At 41.8% G+C, this 19,171-nt stretch overlaps 1 protein-coding gene across 1 annotated transcript in view; it reads left to right on the top strand.

Annotated features, from left to right (window-relative positions):
* The window catches only part of itpr1b (inositol 1,4,5-trisphosphate receptor, type 1b), a gene marked incomplete at its 5' end in the record, with an annotated part of 84,182 nt that overhangs the window by 49,220 nt on the left and 15,791 nt on the right, over positions 1-19,171 (top strand). The window contains 9 exons of the mRNA XM_083971530.1: positions 3,979-4,162; positions 5,373-5,635; positions 6,294-6,494; positions 7,754-7,864; positions 8,424-8,519; positions 8,592-8,726; positions 9,657-9,764; positions 10,205-10,397; positions 13,571-13,693. Of these exons, the coding sequence (XP_083827656.1) occupies positions 3,979-4,162; positions 5,373-5,635; positions 6,294-6,494; positions 7,754-7,864; positions 8,424-8,519; positions 8,592-8,726; positions 9,657-9,764; positions 10,205-10,397; positions 13,571-13,693 (1,414 nt within the window). The remainder of the gene's footprint in view (positions 1-3,978; positions 4,163-5,372; positions 5,636-6,293; positions 6,495-7,753; positions 7,865-8,423; positions 8,520-8,591; positions 8,727-9,656; positions 9,765-10,204; positions 10,398-13,570; positions 13,694-19,171) is intronic.

Genomic DNA, 19,171 nt, shown 5'->3' with positions numbered 1-19,171 from the left:
ACATAACATGTTGTTGGACACGTATGCTCACAACCTCCAGGTTGTTGTTTGGCGATGCTGTGACACTGCGAGTGTAACTCAAGCCAGACACGTAGCTCTATCATGGCATAAAACGACACTCTTGCACACTACATCAGTATTCCCCATTAGTGCACACACACAAACACGCACATGCACACACGCTCCAGGATATACTTAGAGGCTAGAAAGCTTATTCCAAAAACAGCCCTCAGAGAGAAAGTGTGTGTTATGTAAGAGAAGAAGTGTAGAAGCGCCGCTCCTCCCAGCTCCACCATCCATCCATCTACTCAACACCGCCTTCGTGACCTCAGATCCTTAACTGTCACAGGAGCAAACAGGTGCCACCGCTCTTACTCAATAGGCTTGTTGTGACACGCCGCCACTCTCAGGCCCTTCTGAGCATGATTTACCCCCCTTACCCCACCCTCCCGCCCCTCACCCCCACCTCTGCTAGGTTCAAGTTCACTTTACAGCTACCTCTTGGAAAGCTTTAAAAAGATTCTGTAAAGTGAGTTTCCAGGCATCAGCATCATCAACATACCAGTTCTCCTCTAACTACAGAGTGGGCAGGGGATTCTCCTTTTAAATCTCAGTTTATAGTTTATGAACGTTTAATTAGCTCAGTCCTGCTCTCTGCAGCTTTTGTTGTTGTTGTTGAAGTCGCTGGATTCTCTTTAGACTTTGCTTGGCTTGTGGCCTGTGGAGAATCTTGAGGACACGGATGTCATTTCATTTAATTTATCTTGTTGTTAACTTCAAAGAGCAGAGCTCTTTATTTACCAGCTGGGCGGCGGCTGAGCACGCCACCAAAACTCTCCAATAAGCACAGAGATGACTTTGTCACTCACCAAGGTGTCAGGCTGGAAAGGCGGGAGATGAATAAAAAGAAAGCGAGAGCTGGTGGTATAAACAGCCTTACATAACGGGCCCGTGTTGATGCCAGGAGCCGGGGTGGCAGCTGACGGGAAAGGGAAAGAGGAGTAGAAGCGCAGAATAATCATAAAAGAGGTCTCGCTGTGCCGCCATGTTGATGCCGTAGAATAAGAGGGTGAATTATGAGTCGATCTAAAACCTGCTGTGCTCAACCTGACTGACAGCGGCAGGATCAACACAGCTCCCAGGGGGCTTAATGGCTCTGTCATGAGACACGTAGCAGACTAAGCTGCGTCGGGGGGAAAAGCAGAGACTGATTGGCTGACCATTTTCTTCACAGAATGACTCAGCAGCGAAATGGTCTTTAAAACTGTGTTTCCTTATGTATCATCAGGTGTCTTTGAATGCAGACCTTTCCCATGACATTATCTCTCACCATCTCTGACAGGATGTTAGGTCATGATATAAACAAATGCAAAGGCAACCAAAAAAGTACTGCATAGAAAATGTGGTTGGACCTGTCACTTTGCTCGTTGACATGATCAAACATTCAGTAGTCAACTCAGTTTTACATGTGGTGTTTTATTTGAAATGTTGATCCATTAGAAAAATATAGTTTTGGTTTTAAGAACCACAAACCATCTCCTCTCGTAGACTTCTCTCATAATTTGATGAACTAGTGGCTGATGCTGTAACTGATATTATAGGTAAACATTTAGAGGCACTAAATCCTGCAAGGTTGAATGTTGGGTCCAGGTGGGCGGGGGACTGACTATTGTTTTGTGACATCACAAAGTTACAGAAGTCCTGACGGCACATTTGAAGACTACAGTACAGGCTGTAGGCATTTCCCTGTGGACTGAGCATCTTGATTGACAATTTAGTTATGGAACCTAGGCCTGCTGTAGCACCATGGAAATCCCCCTTTATAAAATATGGAACTTTTAAAAGTTTATTTTCATATTTTCAATTCCTTACTTTTAGAAATATACACCTTTTCTATCAAATTTATTTTTATACAGGCAAAACATCTAAGAGAATATATATTTTCAAAACGAAGCAGCCATGCAGTAGCTCATCCTGAGTAAGATACAGTCAAGTTGCAATAAGTGTGATCGGCATACAGCTCTGTGTATGACAAATAACGTCTCCCCATTGCATCAGTTTTTGTGTCCGCAGTCATGAGGTCTATTTGATATGGTAATCTTGTAAAGCTGCTGTCCTGGAGCTGTTGTCTGCGTCTGGAGAAGTCGGTCTGCTTGCATAAGTCTGACTCGTAATCAGATCACTATCAATGAATGACCCTCTCTTGTCAACAACATGATCAACAACAGCTTGAAAAACAAGCAAGAACAAACTGTTGCATAAAAGAGAAGAGGAAAACAACTTAGGTTTGTTAGTGCATTAAATGTTCTACATCCCTCAGGACCAAAGTCAGGTGACTCTGATTTTTACAGAGTATGTTTTTTTTTTTTTTTTGCCGTTTCATATTTTTCTGTGCAGGTAAAGTCACGTCTGTGCCGTGCGATGCACTTGCATGTTGCTCCACTATTGACGTGTCTTTCTCCCTTTCTCACAAAGTTTGCTAAGTTGAGCTAAACCTGGAAAGAGTCTTATGTAACAGGCTTTCAAAACTGCCCCAGAATCTATGTATGTGATAACTCCTGCTTGCATTGAACACCCCCCCCACCACCACCACCCATTCTCTTACCCCACCCCTCCTCTCTCCCTCCTGCCGCTCACACCGCACACTCACTCCGTGCCGTTCTGGCACTGAAAAGTAGGGCAGGGTTTTCCTCTCTCCCTCTCCCTTTCCCTCTTTCCACTGTTCACCCTCCGTGGGCTGATGTAACAGTGTTAGAGCCAAGGCGCTGTGTGCCCTCACTGTAACCACTCAGCTGATTACAGGTCTTATGTAAGGAGGGATTATCGAGAGGAAAATGGGACAGAACATATGAGCCTGTTGAAGAAAAACAACAGCTACATGCACACAGGGCCCTTTGTGTAATTCATATAGGCAGAACATTTCCTTCCTTAGCTTGACTTCACAAACCTCTTACTCATGCTGGAGCAAACTTTCACCGTTGCTCAGCTGAAAAGCTCAGAAAACTGATAAATCTGTAGTCTGTTGCAATCACACAAATGTGGTTTTTACTGCAGCACACACCTATTCTGTGAACGTGATTCTGCAGCTGTGTGTGTTTGTGTTTATATGTGTGTGTGTGGACCTGCAGGTGTGAATTTGTCCTCCTTGCCTTTGTGTTTATGCACATGCACAGCCATACTGTGCATGTGCAGCAGGCTGTGGGACTGGTTGTGTAGCTGCATCTTTGTGTCTGCATGCATTTGACTTTGCATTGCATTGCATGTGAATCCCAAAGCTTTTCTCTTTGTTCTTACTGTTGCTTGTCCCGTTGGAAGTGAGCACGATGAGGCCTTACAGCATGTTTTCCTGCCTCCGTGAGAGAAGGGTTATGTAACTGCCTTTAACCAAACCTCTGGCTCTCAGAGTTGTGTACAGGCTTTTAGAGAGGCAATAAGACAATGATTAGAAGTTGCTAATTAGAGGTTATTAAAATTCATGGTGATGATTGAAAAGAAACATCACTGGTACATTTACTGGTATGAGGTTGAAAGTCAACCATCCTGCTTTACCAGTATGGCAGATTACTAGTTAATGAAAATGAAAAAAAATTAGAGTGTGCGGAAAGGAAACTCAAGTAGCCGTTCTCGAAAACAGACTTTTTCACCTCAAGGACCCTGAAAGTGATACAAATCAGACCACAGTGTTAGAGCCACACCCCCATCTGATAAGATTGTTGTTTTTAGAGGTTTTATTACAGAGGGTGTTTGCAACCCATGACTAAAATGGTCATATATCCTGTCACTGTGTTACACAACTTCGACTCAACTTCAGGAATCACAAAACACAGCATAAGTTGAATATGACTTCAATATAACCATAAAATAAACACATGCATTGTTTTTTCTTTCTTTCTTTCTTTCTTTCTTTCTTTCTTTCTTTCTTTCTTTCTTTCTTTCTTTCTTTCTTTCTTTCTTTCTTTCTTTCTTTCCCCCCTTCAGCGGTCATTCTTCCAACGTTTAACAAGCGACAATAAGTCTGAGAAATTCTTCAAGGTGTTTTATGAGCGAATGAAGCTGGCCCAACAGGAGATCAAAGCCACTGTAACTGTCAATACCAGTGACCTGGGCAGCAAGAAGAAGGATGAGGAGCCACCAGACAAAGACACACCAGCACGCAAGAAAGGTCAGGGGTCAGGAGTTTAGGTCACCAACATCATATCCTTAAAGGGATAGTTCACCCTAGAATGATATTTCGCTCATTATCTACTCACCCTCATGTTGACTAAGGGCTGGAAGAATTTTCAGAGTCCACCGTCCCTTCTCTGAGTTACAGGGGGTCTTGGCGTAGCAGTGCATTTCAATGCAACGGTTGCAAAGGGACACCAGAGCTCTTCGTAAAAAAACACACACAAAAAAACATCCAAATACCTCCATGATGCTCGTATGTAATGTCCGTCTTGTGCTGAAGCCCCAAATTGCGTAATTGTCCCGAAAAAAATTAAACAAGTCTATATTTTAAGCTTGTTTGTAGCGGAAGCTTCTCGAAGCTCCTCTTCCTGGTCCGTCCAAATCTTGCGTGATTCGCAGTAACCGCACTGACGCCGGCGCAAATCACGCGAGATTTGGACGGACCAGGAAGAGGAGCTTCGAGAAGCTTCCGCTACAAACAAGCTTAAAATATAGACTTATTTAATTTTTTTCGGGACAATTACGCAATTTGGGGCTTCAGCACAAGACGGACATTACATACGAGCATCATGGAGGTATTTGGATGTTTTTTTGTGTGTGTTTTTTTACGAAGAGCTCTGGTGTCCCTTTGCAACCGTTGCATTGAAATGCACTGCTACGCCAAGACCCCCTGTAACTCAGAGAAGGGACGGTGGACTCTGAAAATTCTTCCAGCCCTTAGTCAACATGAGGGTGAGTAGATAATGAGCGAAATATCATTCTAGGGTGAACTATCCCTTTAAGGGAAATCACACATGATGACACCATTAAACTCAAAAGGAAACTGTTGACCTCTGACTACAAAACACCCATTCAAATTGAAATGGAAAATTCCACATTCATTTTTTTTTTAATTCCTCCCTCCTTTGCATTTTCTGTTATTTAAAAAAAAAAAAAAAGAATAGTTCTGATTATTGGATGTTGGGTGGTCAGATATTGGATTGTTTCAATAGGCGTCTTTTAAAAGTGATTAAAAAGTGTCTCCTCATGCAACCCCACATCAAGTATCATCCCCTTCTGCGGTGTTTAGACTAAAATTGTCTTTTTTAACAAACAAATATCGTAAAAATTACCACAAGTGTTTTACATTTCCTTTGAATGTTGTTTATATCACTGTGTCTTATCTCTGGTCTGTGTTTGACTCACTCTTCTGCACCTGTGGTTAGTCAAAGATGTGCCGGTGGTGGCCGTGGTGACTGAGGAGGTGAAGGAGCAGCTGGTGGAGGCCTCAGCTGTCACTAAGAAGGCCTTCACCACCTACCGCCGTGAGGCTGAAGCCGAAGAGCACCAAGCGGCCGCTGATGGCGCTCCCGTCCCGACCGCTGATAAGAGCCAGGAGGAGGGCGAGATGAGCGTCATCATCACCATCATGCAGCCCATCCTGCGCCTCATGCAGCTGCTCTGCGAGAACCACAACAGAGACCTGCAGGTCAGCCAGTTTGTTGCCTCCTCTTGTTGACACGCTAACATTTCCTGACCTGTGATCTGAATTTCAATCATCACACTTACTTATACAGAAATGAAACTATGTTGAAAATAGACACCATTTGCAGAACTTCCTGATGCAGCTGTTTCCATATCTGGGGTGTCTTGGTCTGGTTTCACTATGAGGAGTGTGTTGGTGTCTAGTAATGGCTAGCCCCCATCAGCCCAGACAGAAGACTTCCTTCTTGCACTGATTCTGTTTACACCGCGAACTGAGGCAGGCCTTCATTTAATGATAGTCGCCTCGGAGCTGAATCATTCTGTCTCACCCATCCTGACCCAGCGTAGGCGCAGGTATTGATTTCCTGCTAGCTAAGCAGTACAGCTGATCAATTCACTGAGATGTTTCTGTTCCTTCCAAACACATTAACTGCAGTGATCGTCTGCCTCTGTATGAACTTATGTGCTTAAAAAAAAGAAGACAAAAATAGAGCGAGCCACCAGATTTTAATAGAAGCTGAAAGGAGTATCAGTTCTTCTAAACACTCATTTGTAATTTCAACAGAAACAAAAGATAATCACACTGTCCAAAGGCCATGGCGGTAACAAGAGTGTTCAGAAAGACAGATGTGAGACTCAATGTTATTTCTGTCCATCTCCAGAACTTTCTGCGCAACCAGAACAACAAGAACAACTATAACTTGGTGTGTGAGACTCTCCAGTTCCTGGACTGTATTTGTGGCAGCACAACAGGAGGACTGGGCCTGCTGGGGCTTTACATCAACGAGAAGAATGTAGGACTCATCAACCAGACAGTGGAGAGCCTGACTGAGTACTGCCAAGGTCCCTGTCATGAGAACCAGGTGATACATGTGCACACACTACATGATTGTGGATAAAGATTGTGTGTGTGTGTGTGTGTGTTTGTTTGTGTGTGTGTGCTGGCTGTATAAACCCTTTTCTCAGAGGAATGGTCGAATGTGGATTTCTTCCAACGCTTTATCAGCTTCTGTTTACGTCATAGCGACCTTTTCATTTTAGTAATGAGACTGGTGGTTTTGTTTGGGTGGTGCTGTAATTAGTCTTGAGCGTTTCACTTTTTTCGCTATGCAGTCACTCGTCTGTCTTCAACACAGACCTGATGTGGGCAGTGTGCCTGTGTTTGTCAATGGCCCAGATTAGCATGGCTTGGCCATCTCACATGATGGTGACGAGACCTGCTGCCCTGGGTTCATTCGATGGCAAGTGTGAAACTGGCATGACTAAATAAGCAACTGGCTAAATGCAGTAGCTGTTTGAAATGATTTCAGTTCCTTTCACAGTGCTAGAAGGGCAACTGCCAGACTAAACAAAGGTCTTTGTTCATATCTGCAGAGAGGGAATTATATCTGTTAATGTTTTGTCTGTGAGCCATTAACTGTCCTTAAAAGCTACTTGGCTGCCACTGGTCTTTGTGTAGTTTTAGGGCGCAGCACATGTTTGCAAAATAAACAGTAATTCATGAGCTCAAAGCCAACTCGTCGGCACGTGACTGTGCCCACTTGGTACACTTTGACCAGTATGGGGCATCACGAATTTGGCATCAACTTCTAAGTCAGGTGGATGGAATTTGAAACTCAGCTTATTTTTGCATTTGACCTGTGCTCAGAGATAGGTTTGACAGTTGTTTGACCTGAATCGCTGCCATGGTTCTCCAGTCAACATTTAACATGCAATAAATAAACACAGCATATTGTTTTTCTTTCCTCTTGTCATTTGAAGTGTATTCATGTATTTTTTAGAACTATTTTTAAAATGCAGATGTAGTTGTCTTCAGACTTGACATACAGAGGTTTGATCTTTGACGACAAATATGTGGCAGAGCAGCTGAAAGCATCTGTATTGTGACTTTAGTTTATCAAAGATTTTGCATCAATGTAAAATATGATAAAAAATAATAAGGATTGAAGAGTTTGGCCTCCAGATTATTGATCACCATTCACCTGCTTTAACTGCTGTTTTCACAGACACTATCAACAAAACACATCAGAAAACAAGCGTTGCTGGGAAAAACTGGTAATGCTCCTGTTCCACTCTGTATTTTATTCATTTTTAATTCATTTTTTTTTTCTTTGCTCCTCAGAACTGCATTGCAACTCATGAATGCAATGGTATTGACATCATCATTGCTCTCATCCTGAATGACATCAACCCCCTTGGCAAGAAAAGGATGGATCTGGTGCTGGAACTCAAAGTGAGTAGTCATTGGTTTTATCCCTGAAGAGGGATAAAAAAAAAAAGATTAAACAAATAAATGTAGTGTTACATAACAGATTTGGTGATTTTTTTTTTCTGGAAAACTTCTCTAATGACACTGATGTATTTTTGGAAAAATTAAAAATATGAAAATTTGTGAGTTATAAATCATAAACATTCAAATCCAAACAAATGGAAATAGGCCATTGAATTGCCAAGTGATTGTAACAGTTACATCACTGACAGACACCACTGAAAAACATAATGCAATGCAGCCAGACGAGTTTGATCAGTCACACCTCAGCGCCCTGTGCATGGAGCTATTTGTCCAGCTGGTCTTGAGACACATTTTGTCTAGAGATAATCACTGCAGGAAATAACCGACTGAAGGACATCATGGTGTCTAAAAATAGCGAAGCACAGAGTAAGGTTATTCACAGTTGGCTGTTGATATTCCCCATGCATTCAGTCTGAAATGCTGAACATCAGGTGAAGAAAATGGGACCTGTGCTGGTTGTTGTTTGCACTTTTATCCATGCTCTCCATCCTCTCTGCAGAATAATGCGTCCAAGCTTCTTCTTGCAATTATGGAGAGTCGCCATGACAGCGAGAACGCAGAGAGGATACTGTACAACATGAGGCCTAAAGAGCTGGTGCGTGCAGCATCATTTAAAACATCACATTAGTGTTAAGTGGATGTTAACTGGGAGCCCATATTCCTGCAGGTGGAGGTGATAAAAAAGGCCTACATGCAGGGGGAGATCGAGGTGGAGGAGCCAGCAGAGGGGGAGGATGCAGAGGAAGAGCACTCTGCATCTCCACGCAATGTCGGTCACAATATCTACATCTTGGCACATCAAGTAAGTCATCAGCAGAGACAGTCACAGCCAGGAGTAAGTTCTGCAGCACATGCATACATTAAGATTCAGATTCAGATTCAGATTCAGCTTTATTTGTCCTTTACAAGGAAACTTGTTTTCACCCCCAGTACGCAATACACAACCTCAAGATACATAAATACATACATTACATCACCCACCCATACCATAAATGGTATGTGATACTACAGTATGTGGTTATTCAATGGCGTGACTGTTACTGTGCCTCTGTGTCATTTCCCATGGTTGCTGAGGACACGTGAAGACCTGCCATTACATGCCATCATCTCCTCTTTCTCAGCCCTCGGGCGGTGTGCAGCTCAATAGCAGAGTGTCAGCTCAAACTTTGATTAAGGTTTAAAACAACAATTCTAGTTACACATCAGTCACTGTCAGTCAACACCTAGCATTTGAACAGACAGAACACCTTGCATCCAGAGAAAGAATAATAATAATAGTATGTGCCCGGCTGGTAAATGCCAGTAACGTTTCCCTCAGTGCTGCTGAATGTTAAAGGGATAGTTCAACATTTTTGGCAAATTGGCCTATTGCCATAATCCCTATAGTCATAGCGTGGTGAATGTGCAGGTCCCAACTTGTACACAAGAGGGTTTTGGAGTTGTTGGATTGTGTATTGATGAGTTTGATGACGGAAACCAAGAAATTCCGTTAGCCTCTGTAGCGTAGCTCTGAGCAGCTCACGGCTCTGCTCCACTGTTCTAAAAATAGCTTGCACCAACAATTATAGGTAACGAACCTACTCCTAGGACTATTGGGATTATGGCAATGGTCCAATTTGCCAAAATGTTGAACTATCCCTTTAAGTTCACACATCCATGTATACAAACATGTACAAATATGACAGTTATGGAAACAATCTTCGTGATGCGTGTGTGTTTGTTGTCGTTTCAGTTAGCACGTCACAACAAGGAGCTGCAGGCCATGTTGAAGCCAGGGGGGACGTATGGAGAGGGGGACGAGGCCCTCGAGTTCTATGCCAAACACACAGCTCAGATTGAGGTCAGTTGTTTGGTCCATGGCTGATGTACGCTGTGGATCTGCTGATATCATGTTCCTAATTTAGTTCCTTGTTTATTTTGCTTACTGTTAATTAATACCTGACATCTATTTTATGACATCTGCATTAGCTTTAGATAGTTACTAAATGTATTGGCATTGAAATTCTCCGGAGGCATGAGGTAGTGTTTTTATTGGCCTGCCTTGGTGTGTCATTATGTACTTAAACAGAATGATGAGCACTTTTGGCACGTCTGCACATTTTTCTGTGCTCTCGAAGTCGTTGGTTCGGTTTTTCACAAACCAAACAACAATTTTACTCATGTCAAAAGGTACAGTTCGTAACAATATTCAGTCATATCATTTCCACTAAAGGAAACAAGCCAAGGTTGATCAGCATTGGCGGGGAGTGTGTGTGATTTAGTGCTGTGGTTGTTGTCCAGATTGTCCGATTAGACCGCACCATGGAGCAGATAGTCTTCCCTGTGCCTAACATCTGCGAGTTCCTCACCCAAGAGTCCAAGCTGCGCGTTTACTACACCACAGAGCGAGACGAACAGGGCAGCAAGATCAATGACTTCTTCCTGCGCTCTGAGGATCTCTTCAATGAGATGAATTGGCAGAAGAAGCTGCGAGGTACTCAAGAGGCAACTGGTAACACAAACACCGTTCCCTGTGCGTCCTTTTCCTCAACTCTTTATCTTCTAGTGCCTGGTTTACACGCTTTCTCATGCATCTCTCCAGGTCCGTATGAGCTACCCTTGAGTAGAATAGAGATACCAAAGCCCTTTCCCCATGTGCACATTGTTATGTATTGGTATCATTAGTGAGCGAGATCCAGAGACGAAATTTCCCTTTAAGACTGGTAATTCCCCAAACTCTTCCTCCACATCTGTATTGTGTTAAAAAGCCATAACATTTAGCACAATAAAGGACACACAGGAGATTTCAGCATCAAAAGCAACACGGCAGGAAATATAAGCACAGTATTTCTGTGGTGTTGAACGTGTTTCTACCACTGAAAGCAGCATGGACGACCAGCTGTGATTCAAAACACAGACACACAGACCCTGTCACTCATGAAGTTACAAAGATTACACAAACAAAAAACGCACACACAGACATTACTGGTCTAGACTTCAACTCTCTGTTGTGCCAACCACAAAACTCTCAGGTACTAGAAAGAAACTCAATAGCAGGATGGTAGAATGTGATTTAAAGAGTATTACCATCATTGTGTCACCACATTGAGTGAAACAGACTTACTTCATAAACACATACTTCATATTTTATTCATTTCAGGAAGCATTTTGCTGCCTGTATCTGTTTATTCGTGCACAGAGAGACAGTGTCTGGTATCCTTATCTCTCTGTCATGGCCATGGCTGCAGCTAAGAGTTAGATTTAGTTGTATATCATAATAAATTGTAAACTTAGCACACTAGACACTGTGATAATTGAACTGGTTCCATGTGTGAAAAGGGGGTTGCACTCTGCTCCCTTGTCTCTGAACCCTGGAGAGATGAAACTGGGGAGAGCATGTAAACTGTGATAAGCAATTTATTTGAATTACAGTTTGATTAAGTGAGTTAATAATGGACTAACAACATATGTGGACTAACAACTACAAGTTTGTAAATTCATGTTTGCTAGCGGGGACTGGTGCTAGCTCTTTGTGATCAGAACACAAATTCCTGCACATAACAAAAGTGTATTTACTATGGAAATTAAACATGAAAGTGTCTTTACTATGAGAATTAAACATGTAGTCAGAGTCTGACTTTCCCATGGGTTTGTGAAGATATTACTGTATCAGGTTACTTATTTAAAATCTCTGGAAACAGCAATAAATAGACAAGTGAAGGCAAAATAAAAACTCCCAGACAAGAATCTGTAAAGCAACAGATGGAGCATCTGTCTGAATTTTTATTTTTATATATTTCTGCTCTATTAAAAACAAAAATTTGGGCAGGATAATTCAAATGGGCAGGTCAGATGTGACATGAGATAAAGACCCTTCGCTGGACTCTCATTCTGGATGCTTTGCTTGCTTATTGCAACTGAGCCAACTGAGTTAGCAGGATGCTCCAAGTCTGCCCCATCTTAATGGGATTAATGGGTCGAGCTGATTTATCTGGCTGCCAGTTTGAGGTCACGCTCAGACTTCTGACTCGCCACAACCTCACTGGAGACTAAACAAGGTGGGAAAGTGAACGCAGGTTAGCTCCCCAGTCGACAGGTATGAGATCAGGGAGAGAAAGGCAAGTCAGTAGAAAGTGTTCACAGGTAAACCCACAAACACTAATGTGTTGCATCAGACGAGAAGTCCTCTTCATTTTTTAAATATTTGTTTGCCACTCATCTTACGTTTTACAGGCCAGAACACTATTTTGCGTTTTAGTTCCTGTTGAGCCAACTTATTAACCCTGTGCTACTGCAGTGAAGTGACCACTCTCTTCATTTATTAGTATACTCTGGCCTGTCCATGGTCAAGCCAGGGTGGCAATGGTTTGTCTATAGTGTGACAACACGTGACAAAAACCACCTCTTTCCTATCTGAATGAATCAGCACAACTGGCAACCATATTGTTCCGCTGGTGTTAACCACTTGTCATGAATATCATGACTTATGATTCTAAAAGCCCCCACCCACAGTTCTTTCTCTGATAAACTGCCGCGCTCAAAATAGTGTTGGTCAAATTAATGTGTTTTTTAACTCTCCTAAAAGTAGAAATTCATGTAGTATGTGTGAAATGTGCCTGACAGATGGCCCTGTGTACTTCAAAGATCCATTGATTACAGTTTGGTGCTTAAAATGGTACAATGTCACAGACCCCTTTGATGTTTCACACCAAATTTAGTACTTTTTTGAATTCACCGAAATAACCCGACTTTGGCATATTCAAGTGTGATGAAAAAAAGAAGAAGACAGAAGCGTTTTGTCGCTGTGAAGACACACGACATATGTTTGCCAATTAACTCTTTACTTCAAAGCGTAAACCAAAATCTGTCCCCACAGGGCAACTATTACAGCCCAACTGGATGATTCCTTACCTCACATTTTACATTCAGTGCCTCTGCAAAGAGTAACGTAAGCAGAGTAACCTTAAGCAGAGGGAAATTACTTTACCCAAAACTTAATTCTAGTTTCCATAATATTGACCAATGAATTGTGGCAATGCTCAGATATAGTTTGTGAAAATGACAAATTAACAAACATTGGCACAGGACATCAACATTTGCTATCAGTGGATATCAATGATTTGGTCTTCAGTAGAGTTGGGTATCTGGGTACAATAAAAGGAAATCATTCTTCATTTTTTAGGTTTTGGCTGCAGTTAATTGGAAATGACATTCATAGCACAAAAACTACCCAGAGAGCAAAATAAAGTTGGCCCATACTCGGCCCACAACCTTGTTTTCTTTCTGGGCCAGTGGTTCTACAGCCAAATCTGACACACATACAGCAAGACTGTGACATGCCACTTCCACATCTGGACTAGTTCTGACTCACACACAGAAAATCTTCCAACTCTCAGTCAATATTGGCGGATAACAGTCAGACTCTGCCCAGATGTGGAATCATATGGGCCAGACTTGGACCAGACTTGGGCCGACGACCCAGGAATATGTATCTGTATTACTTCTATAGTAAACTGATGTGTTGTGTGAAATTGTTTGACATATTGATTAAATAATGGTGTATAGAAGAGTTAATGTGGAGTTGTATGCATGCATGTTAGGCTGCTGCAGTGCTCTCTCTGTGGCACGGGGACCTGTAATAATCTGCTTCTGCACCTTGTCGTCCAGCCCAGCCCATTCTGTACTGGTGCTCCAGGAACATGTCCTTCTGGAGCAGCATCTCTTTCAACCTGGCTGTGCTCATGAACCTGCTGGTGGCCTTCTTCTACCCTCTGGAGGGAGTTCGAGGAGGTCAGTCATCCTCAGTCTTCTCTTACCTTTGGCGCTTTGACACCTGCAGAACAGGCTGCTGAATGGTGCCCTGATTTTGATTCTTTGTGTGTTACTGTATGTGTATGTGTATGCACGTGTCTGTGTGTGTGTTGACACAATGAGTCTGACTATTACAACACAGGAAATATGAGTGGCTGGGCACAGAGATGAACTATTCAGGGACAGCCCGGGGCAGAAGGCATATCGTACATACTGTTCATCACCAGATGCCTTTTGCCAAAGATTACTAATGAAAGAAACTGGTTTATAACTATGTTGTTGTTTTATGCTATGGAAGATTAATGTTACACCCCTGCACATTTACGCCCTGCAGGTGCAGCTCTTTGCTTCTAGGTAAAACGAAACATTCAGCGTTTTCGTGTGGATTACCCCAGGCAAACAGTGGAGTTCAGGCCAATATGAACTGTCTAAGAAGTTTTACTCATATCAGTCTGACAACAGTCAAAAGTTTCTTTCTCATATCTGTAGAGGAAGGTGTGTTTTTTGTCCTGTTTTGTAAGAAATCAATTAAATATTTAATATAAGTCTTAAATAGTTATATCTTCCGATGGCAATCACTTACATAGAGTGTTTGGTCTGAAACACAGAAAACTTTCCTTGTATCCTACAACCTTTATCCAATGAGGAGAGAGAACGGCATAAAGGGGCAGTCCACTCTGTGTGTGCAGCCAAGGGATGTGCGTGAATGTGGTGACGTAGGGACGAGGACCAATAGATCCATGACTAGGGCGGGGACTGCTAACTCCATCGGCTGACAAGAAGTTAGCCAAAACGACCGGATCGCTTACTTCTGCTTTAATTGACAGCCATGCCCACTGTGCATTGTAATTGCCAAGAGTGAAAATAGACAGACCTCAATCACAAAATGGTAGCAGTATTTTTTAAAAGTTGATAACCGATGTCATGTGGAAGAAAATAATATCATTCATTCATTAAATTTGCAGCCAGTTAGAAGTGAGTCCCTGCGGGCGTGTTTGACAGGTGCCACAACCTGTAAGAGAAAATTTCAGTTGTTTAAATTTTGCGAAATATGACTTCATCATTAGTCTGAACAGCCAACTTTTGTCACCACATTTGCTTGCATGACTTGGTGAGCGGATCATTTGTCTCAAGTGATGTCACCTGAGGCAGCATCTGTCGGGTATGAGGATCAAGAGTTTGGAGCTTATCAGACGTCCGTAACCTGTTTGAGCCAACACCCTTTCTGCTATTATTATAACTCAAACAAATCTCTCACCAGACTATGAGCAGTCAACTTGCATTATGGGTTGTAGGTGCCAGGTTTTGACAAGGGAGAATGATTTAGGTGTAAACTGATGGACTTATCCTGAGAACAAGCTCAAATCCACTTGAAGTAATTGCAAAAAAGCGGAAAATCCAAAGCATTCATTTGACATTATTTGCAACATACATTTCTTTAGTTGTAAGAACTGACCACAGATCGTCATCTGCATTCAGGAAAATATTTCCCTCCCCACTGGACACATGATTCTTTGATTCATTGATCCTTTAAATCCCAGCATTTGCATTTATACATTTATTTATAGCACTTGGCATCGGATCAGATCGCACTTTAAGGTGCAGCATTAGCATTAGGTATGCACAGGATTTTTAAGAACACTGTGTGCTTCTTTGCCTGTGGTTTGGGTGTAGCCTCACACCTCCCAAACCAAAGTAAATTTTACCACAAGCGGAGGTGTGATGAGAATGTAATCCTAGTTGAAGATCTGGATATTCGTTTCAGCGCCGTCACAATAGACCTGGAAGGAATTTGTCCCTAATTGGGTCCTGATCTGATTGTTGATACTGTACCCTTCTCTGGGTTTGACACTAACGCATGACATAACATGTCATCAGATTTCAAGTATCATTCTCACACTGGTTTTGTTTTGATTAGTCTTCCTGCCCCTGTGTATCACTTCTGGTAATCAAGTCTGTGTCCGTGTGTGTCTTACGTAAATACTACTTACTGCTCCGCTTAAGGCCACCATCTCACACAGGAAACATAATACCATATCACTGACAGTGGAGCATGACATACCATTTAAAGTGGTATGTATGTACTTGATAAGAGACGGATATACATACAGCAAAAGGTCAGATGTCAAACCTATTTCTTTACTCTAATTTAATCCACAACAGCTTCCGTTTATTCATCTTGTTGGTGTTTTTTTGTCTGTCTGTGGTGCAGGAGTGAGTCTGTATCAGCAAGTGAAACACACATTTGAAAGTGGCCTCTGATACATGAGAGCAGCTTTACTAATAATAAATACCTCTGTTTATTCTCAAACGACAAAATAGACACTTTTACTGATCATAGTGGGACAATGTTGGCAATGGAAACAAAGACAAACACAATTTTAAGTCTACCTTTAGTCAGTTTTTAAATCCTCTGCTCAATTAATTTGACAGCAGATGTCATTATCTGTTGTTTTACTGAAAATCCCCAGGTGGTAACAGGAAGTAAACACTAACCCATGCTGTTAACTATCAATAGAGTTATTGTAATTACAGCAGTTGAGTTGCTTGATTATCTAAATTCATATAAATTATAAACATGGGGACCTTCCCATTTGTTTAACAGGATTTAATTGGATATAATTGCCACACCTGAATAGGGGTGGTTGCTAAGGTGTGTGGATCACTTGTACACTGCTGTTAGATAACAGTGGCATCATATGTCAACACCAATCAATAGAGGATTATTATTTATTATCACAACTGTTATTTAATGTCTTAGTTTGAATCTGTAAGTGCTGCATTTCTGCTTATGGACTAATAGACCAAAGGCAAACCTAAGTCTTTTTTACTTTATGTTAAGTCTAATGAAGTTTCTCTGAACTATCTTTACAGTGACATTTAAACCTATAGTATAACTCTGTGTTTCAACTTACACTTGTAGCAAGAGATCACCAAGGTCAAAAAATGTTAAAACTGAAAGATGAAGACCTTGTAATATTTTAGACATATAACAACCAGGCCTTTCACACTACGCATGAAATATGGCAGCTGAGGAGGAAAATGCTGTCTGCTGCCCTGTTCCTATTGTCTGGATGTGAGAGGAAGCAGCCTCTAACCTGACTCCCCCGCTCCAGGCTGCTGCTTCAGCCCAGAGCCAGAGTCTAGTTTTCTACTGCACATCTCTTACATTACATTGTGTGTGGGCAGTGACGACCCGGATGCACTTAAACATCACAACTTCTGGACTTTCTGACGCTGGCGCAATAACTAAACTGAAGGTCAAACTCAAAGCTGTCGCACAGTTATCATTTGCGTGAGCTGTTCCATTGTTGAAAATAGTGGAGATATTTCATTTGTACAGAGATGAGTTCTCTGTGCTGTGTCTGAGCCACTCACCCACTCACTCACTCCTTGTTTTAGTCAGTAGCTAATGTGAGCAGTAGTAAACAGGGATTTTTGAGACGTTATCTTCATTGCCCATCTTCAAATCTGAGCTTCTTCAAAATGTCATGTATTAGATTGTGTAATTGTTTTTGGTTTTTCATCCCACTGGCTTTTTTTTCACGGGAACTTGTCATAGTCGGAATGACACTGATGTTATACCAAAACATTAAGAATTGTTCTTTATGTTGTAGTTAGGTTCTGCCTCGCTAATTTTAGTTAAAAAGTCAGGGGTTTTGTAATCTAGGGAAGTGGTTCTCAAATTTTACATCAAGGACCCATAAACTGACATAAATTAGACCACGGACCCCCAGTGGATAACATTTTGAAACAAACACCAGAAATACACAAATATTTGTGTAGTGACTGGATATTGTAACTTTTTTTAGTCTATGTAGGTTCAAATTACTGCCAGTAGCATGAATTTTTTGGAATACTTTCAAGACATTCTGGGTGGTTAAATTTTAAGAAAAAGTTGGGGACCCCCTTGAACCCTCTCAAGGACCCCTGGGGGTCCCCGGACCCCACTTTGAGAACCACTGATCTAGGGGGCACAATCAGTAGTGGGTCTTTAGTTTCTGTTTTAGCTTCAGTTGCTGTTGTTGCCAAAAGAGTGAATGTGGTCCATGCCAACATGAAGTCTGTAGAGCACCGACTGAGCTCGTATACAAGAGGATGTTACCCATACTACCTGCCAACTCCTTGGTCTCTCTACATCCATCCAGGCAGCAGCAGTGAGAGATGGGGGTGGTCAGGAATGAGATCATTTGTCATAATGATTAGCTATGGATATCAATTCATCCGTCAGAAAGAAACTGTAGGCTAGTAATCAAAAAACATGCTAAATTGGTGCTAAAACTCAATGCTGATGACGCAGATATCCCTGACGCATTTTAGATAGTGGAAGTTCAATATATTTTCATGCATAATAACAAAACAGGGTGTTAAAGAAATTAACTTTTTTTTTTAACTGCAATTACAAAAAAAGGGTAGGAGGTGATTCATCTTCTCAGTAGGATCTACTTATTTGACCTTATTCTCCACACCATGTTAACCCCTGATCGGTCAGGGTCTGTCATGTGCCCTGTATTTACAGACTTTGGTTGGGAAAAGTTGTGTGGTGCTGGGTCACATGCTGTGACAGATCACTTCAGATATCTGATAATCATTCAAAAGAGAGATGCCTCGGTGATAAGCTTTTTGTGCTCTGCAGGAGCTTTTCCGCAAACAAAGGGAAAAATACCAGACCTAAGCATGATTTTTTTTCTGAGCAGTTGTAGTTTTCTGTTTGTTTTGTTGTCTCCTATTTCTTCCCTTTTTTCTCAGTTCTCCTTGAGGGCAGTATTTGTGGGGATGTGAAAAGCCGCAGCCATTAAGGCCGCCATTGTTCCCGTGCAGAGTAGCAGACAGAAGACGCACATTGTGATTTCGCATAAACTTTCAATTGTTCTGTGTGGGGTCAAACGGCGAGGTCCCTTTTGTTTGAACTTCCTCACAGCGGTGTCGAAGAGACAAAAAAAGAGGTTGTTAGCTTAGCTCAAGAAACTCCATGCGGTTTTCTATGTCAAAGGTCTTGTGAGACCTTAGCAGGTCATTCCAGGACACATCAATCAGTGTGCAGGCTGAGAGGCTAAATGATGTTCGCTTCAAACTGATGAGAAAGTATCAAGTGAAAACATCTTAGTTGCGCAACAGTGAATGTTTGATGTTGCAGTGTTTCCTGAATCATTACAAGATAGTCAGACATGTGGTCATATTCATGCCAACTGCTTGGAGACCTTGAATAAACCAAACTTTAATTGGGCATGATAAACTTGGTTTATTACAGGTCTTACACTGCAAGGCAGTTTTATAGCTTTAGACTTGTGCTTAATGTGCAGAATGTATCAACAATTTGAACACTGTAAAAACTTAACATATTGCATTGACTGCACACATCACTCATGTTTCCTGTGGGTGGTTTTATTTGAAGACAAACTGTGGTTAGAGACACCTTGAATAACTCCAGGCTGCACACTTACCTCTTGTTTGATG

This window comes from Trachurus trachurus, assembly GCF_905171665.1.
Source record: "Trachurus trachurus genome assembly, chromosome: 5".
NCBI lineage: Eukaryota > Metazoa > Chordata > Actinopteri > Carangiformes > Carangidae > Trachurus > Trachurus trachurus.
Note: the sequence above shows the minus strand (reverse complement) of the source record. Positions and strands in the feature narration are given on the sequence as shown.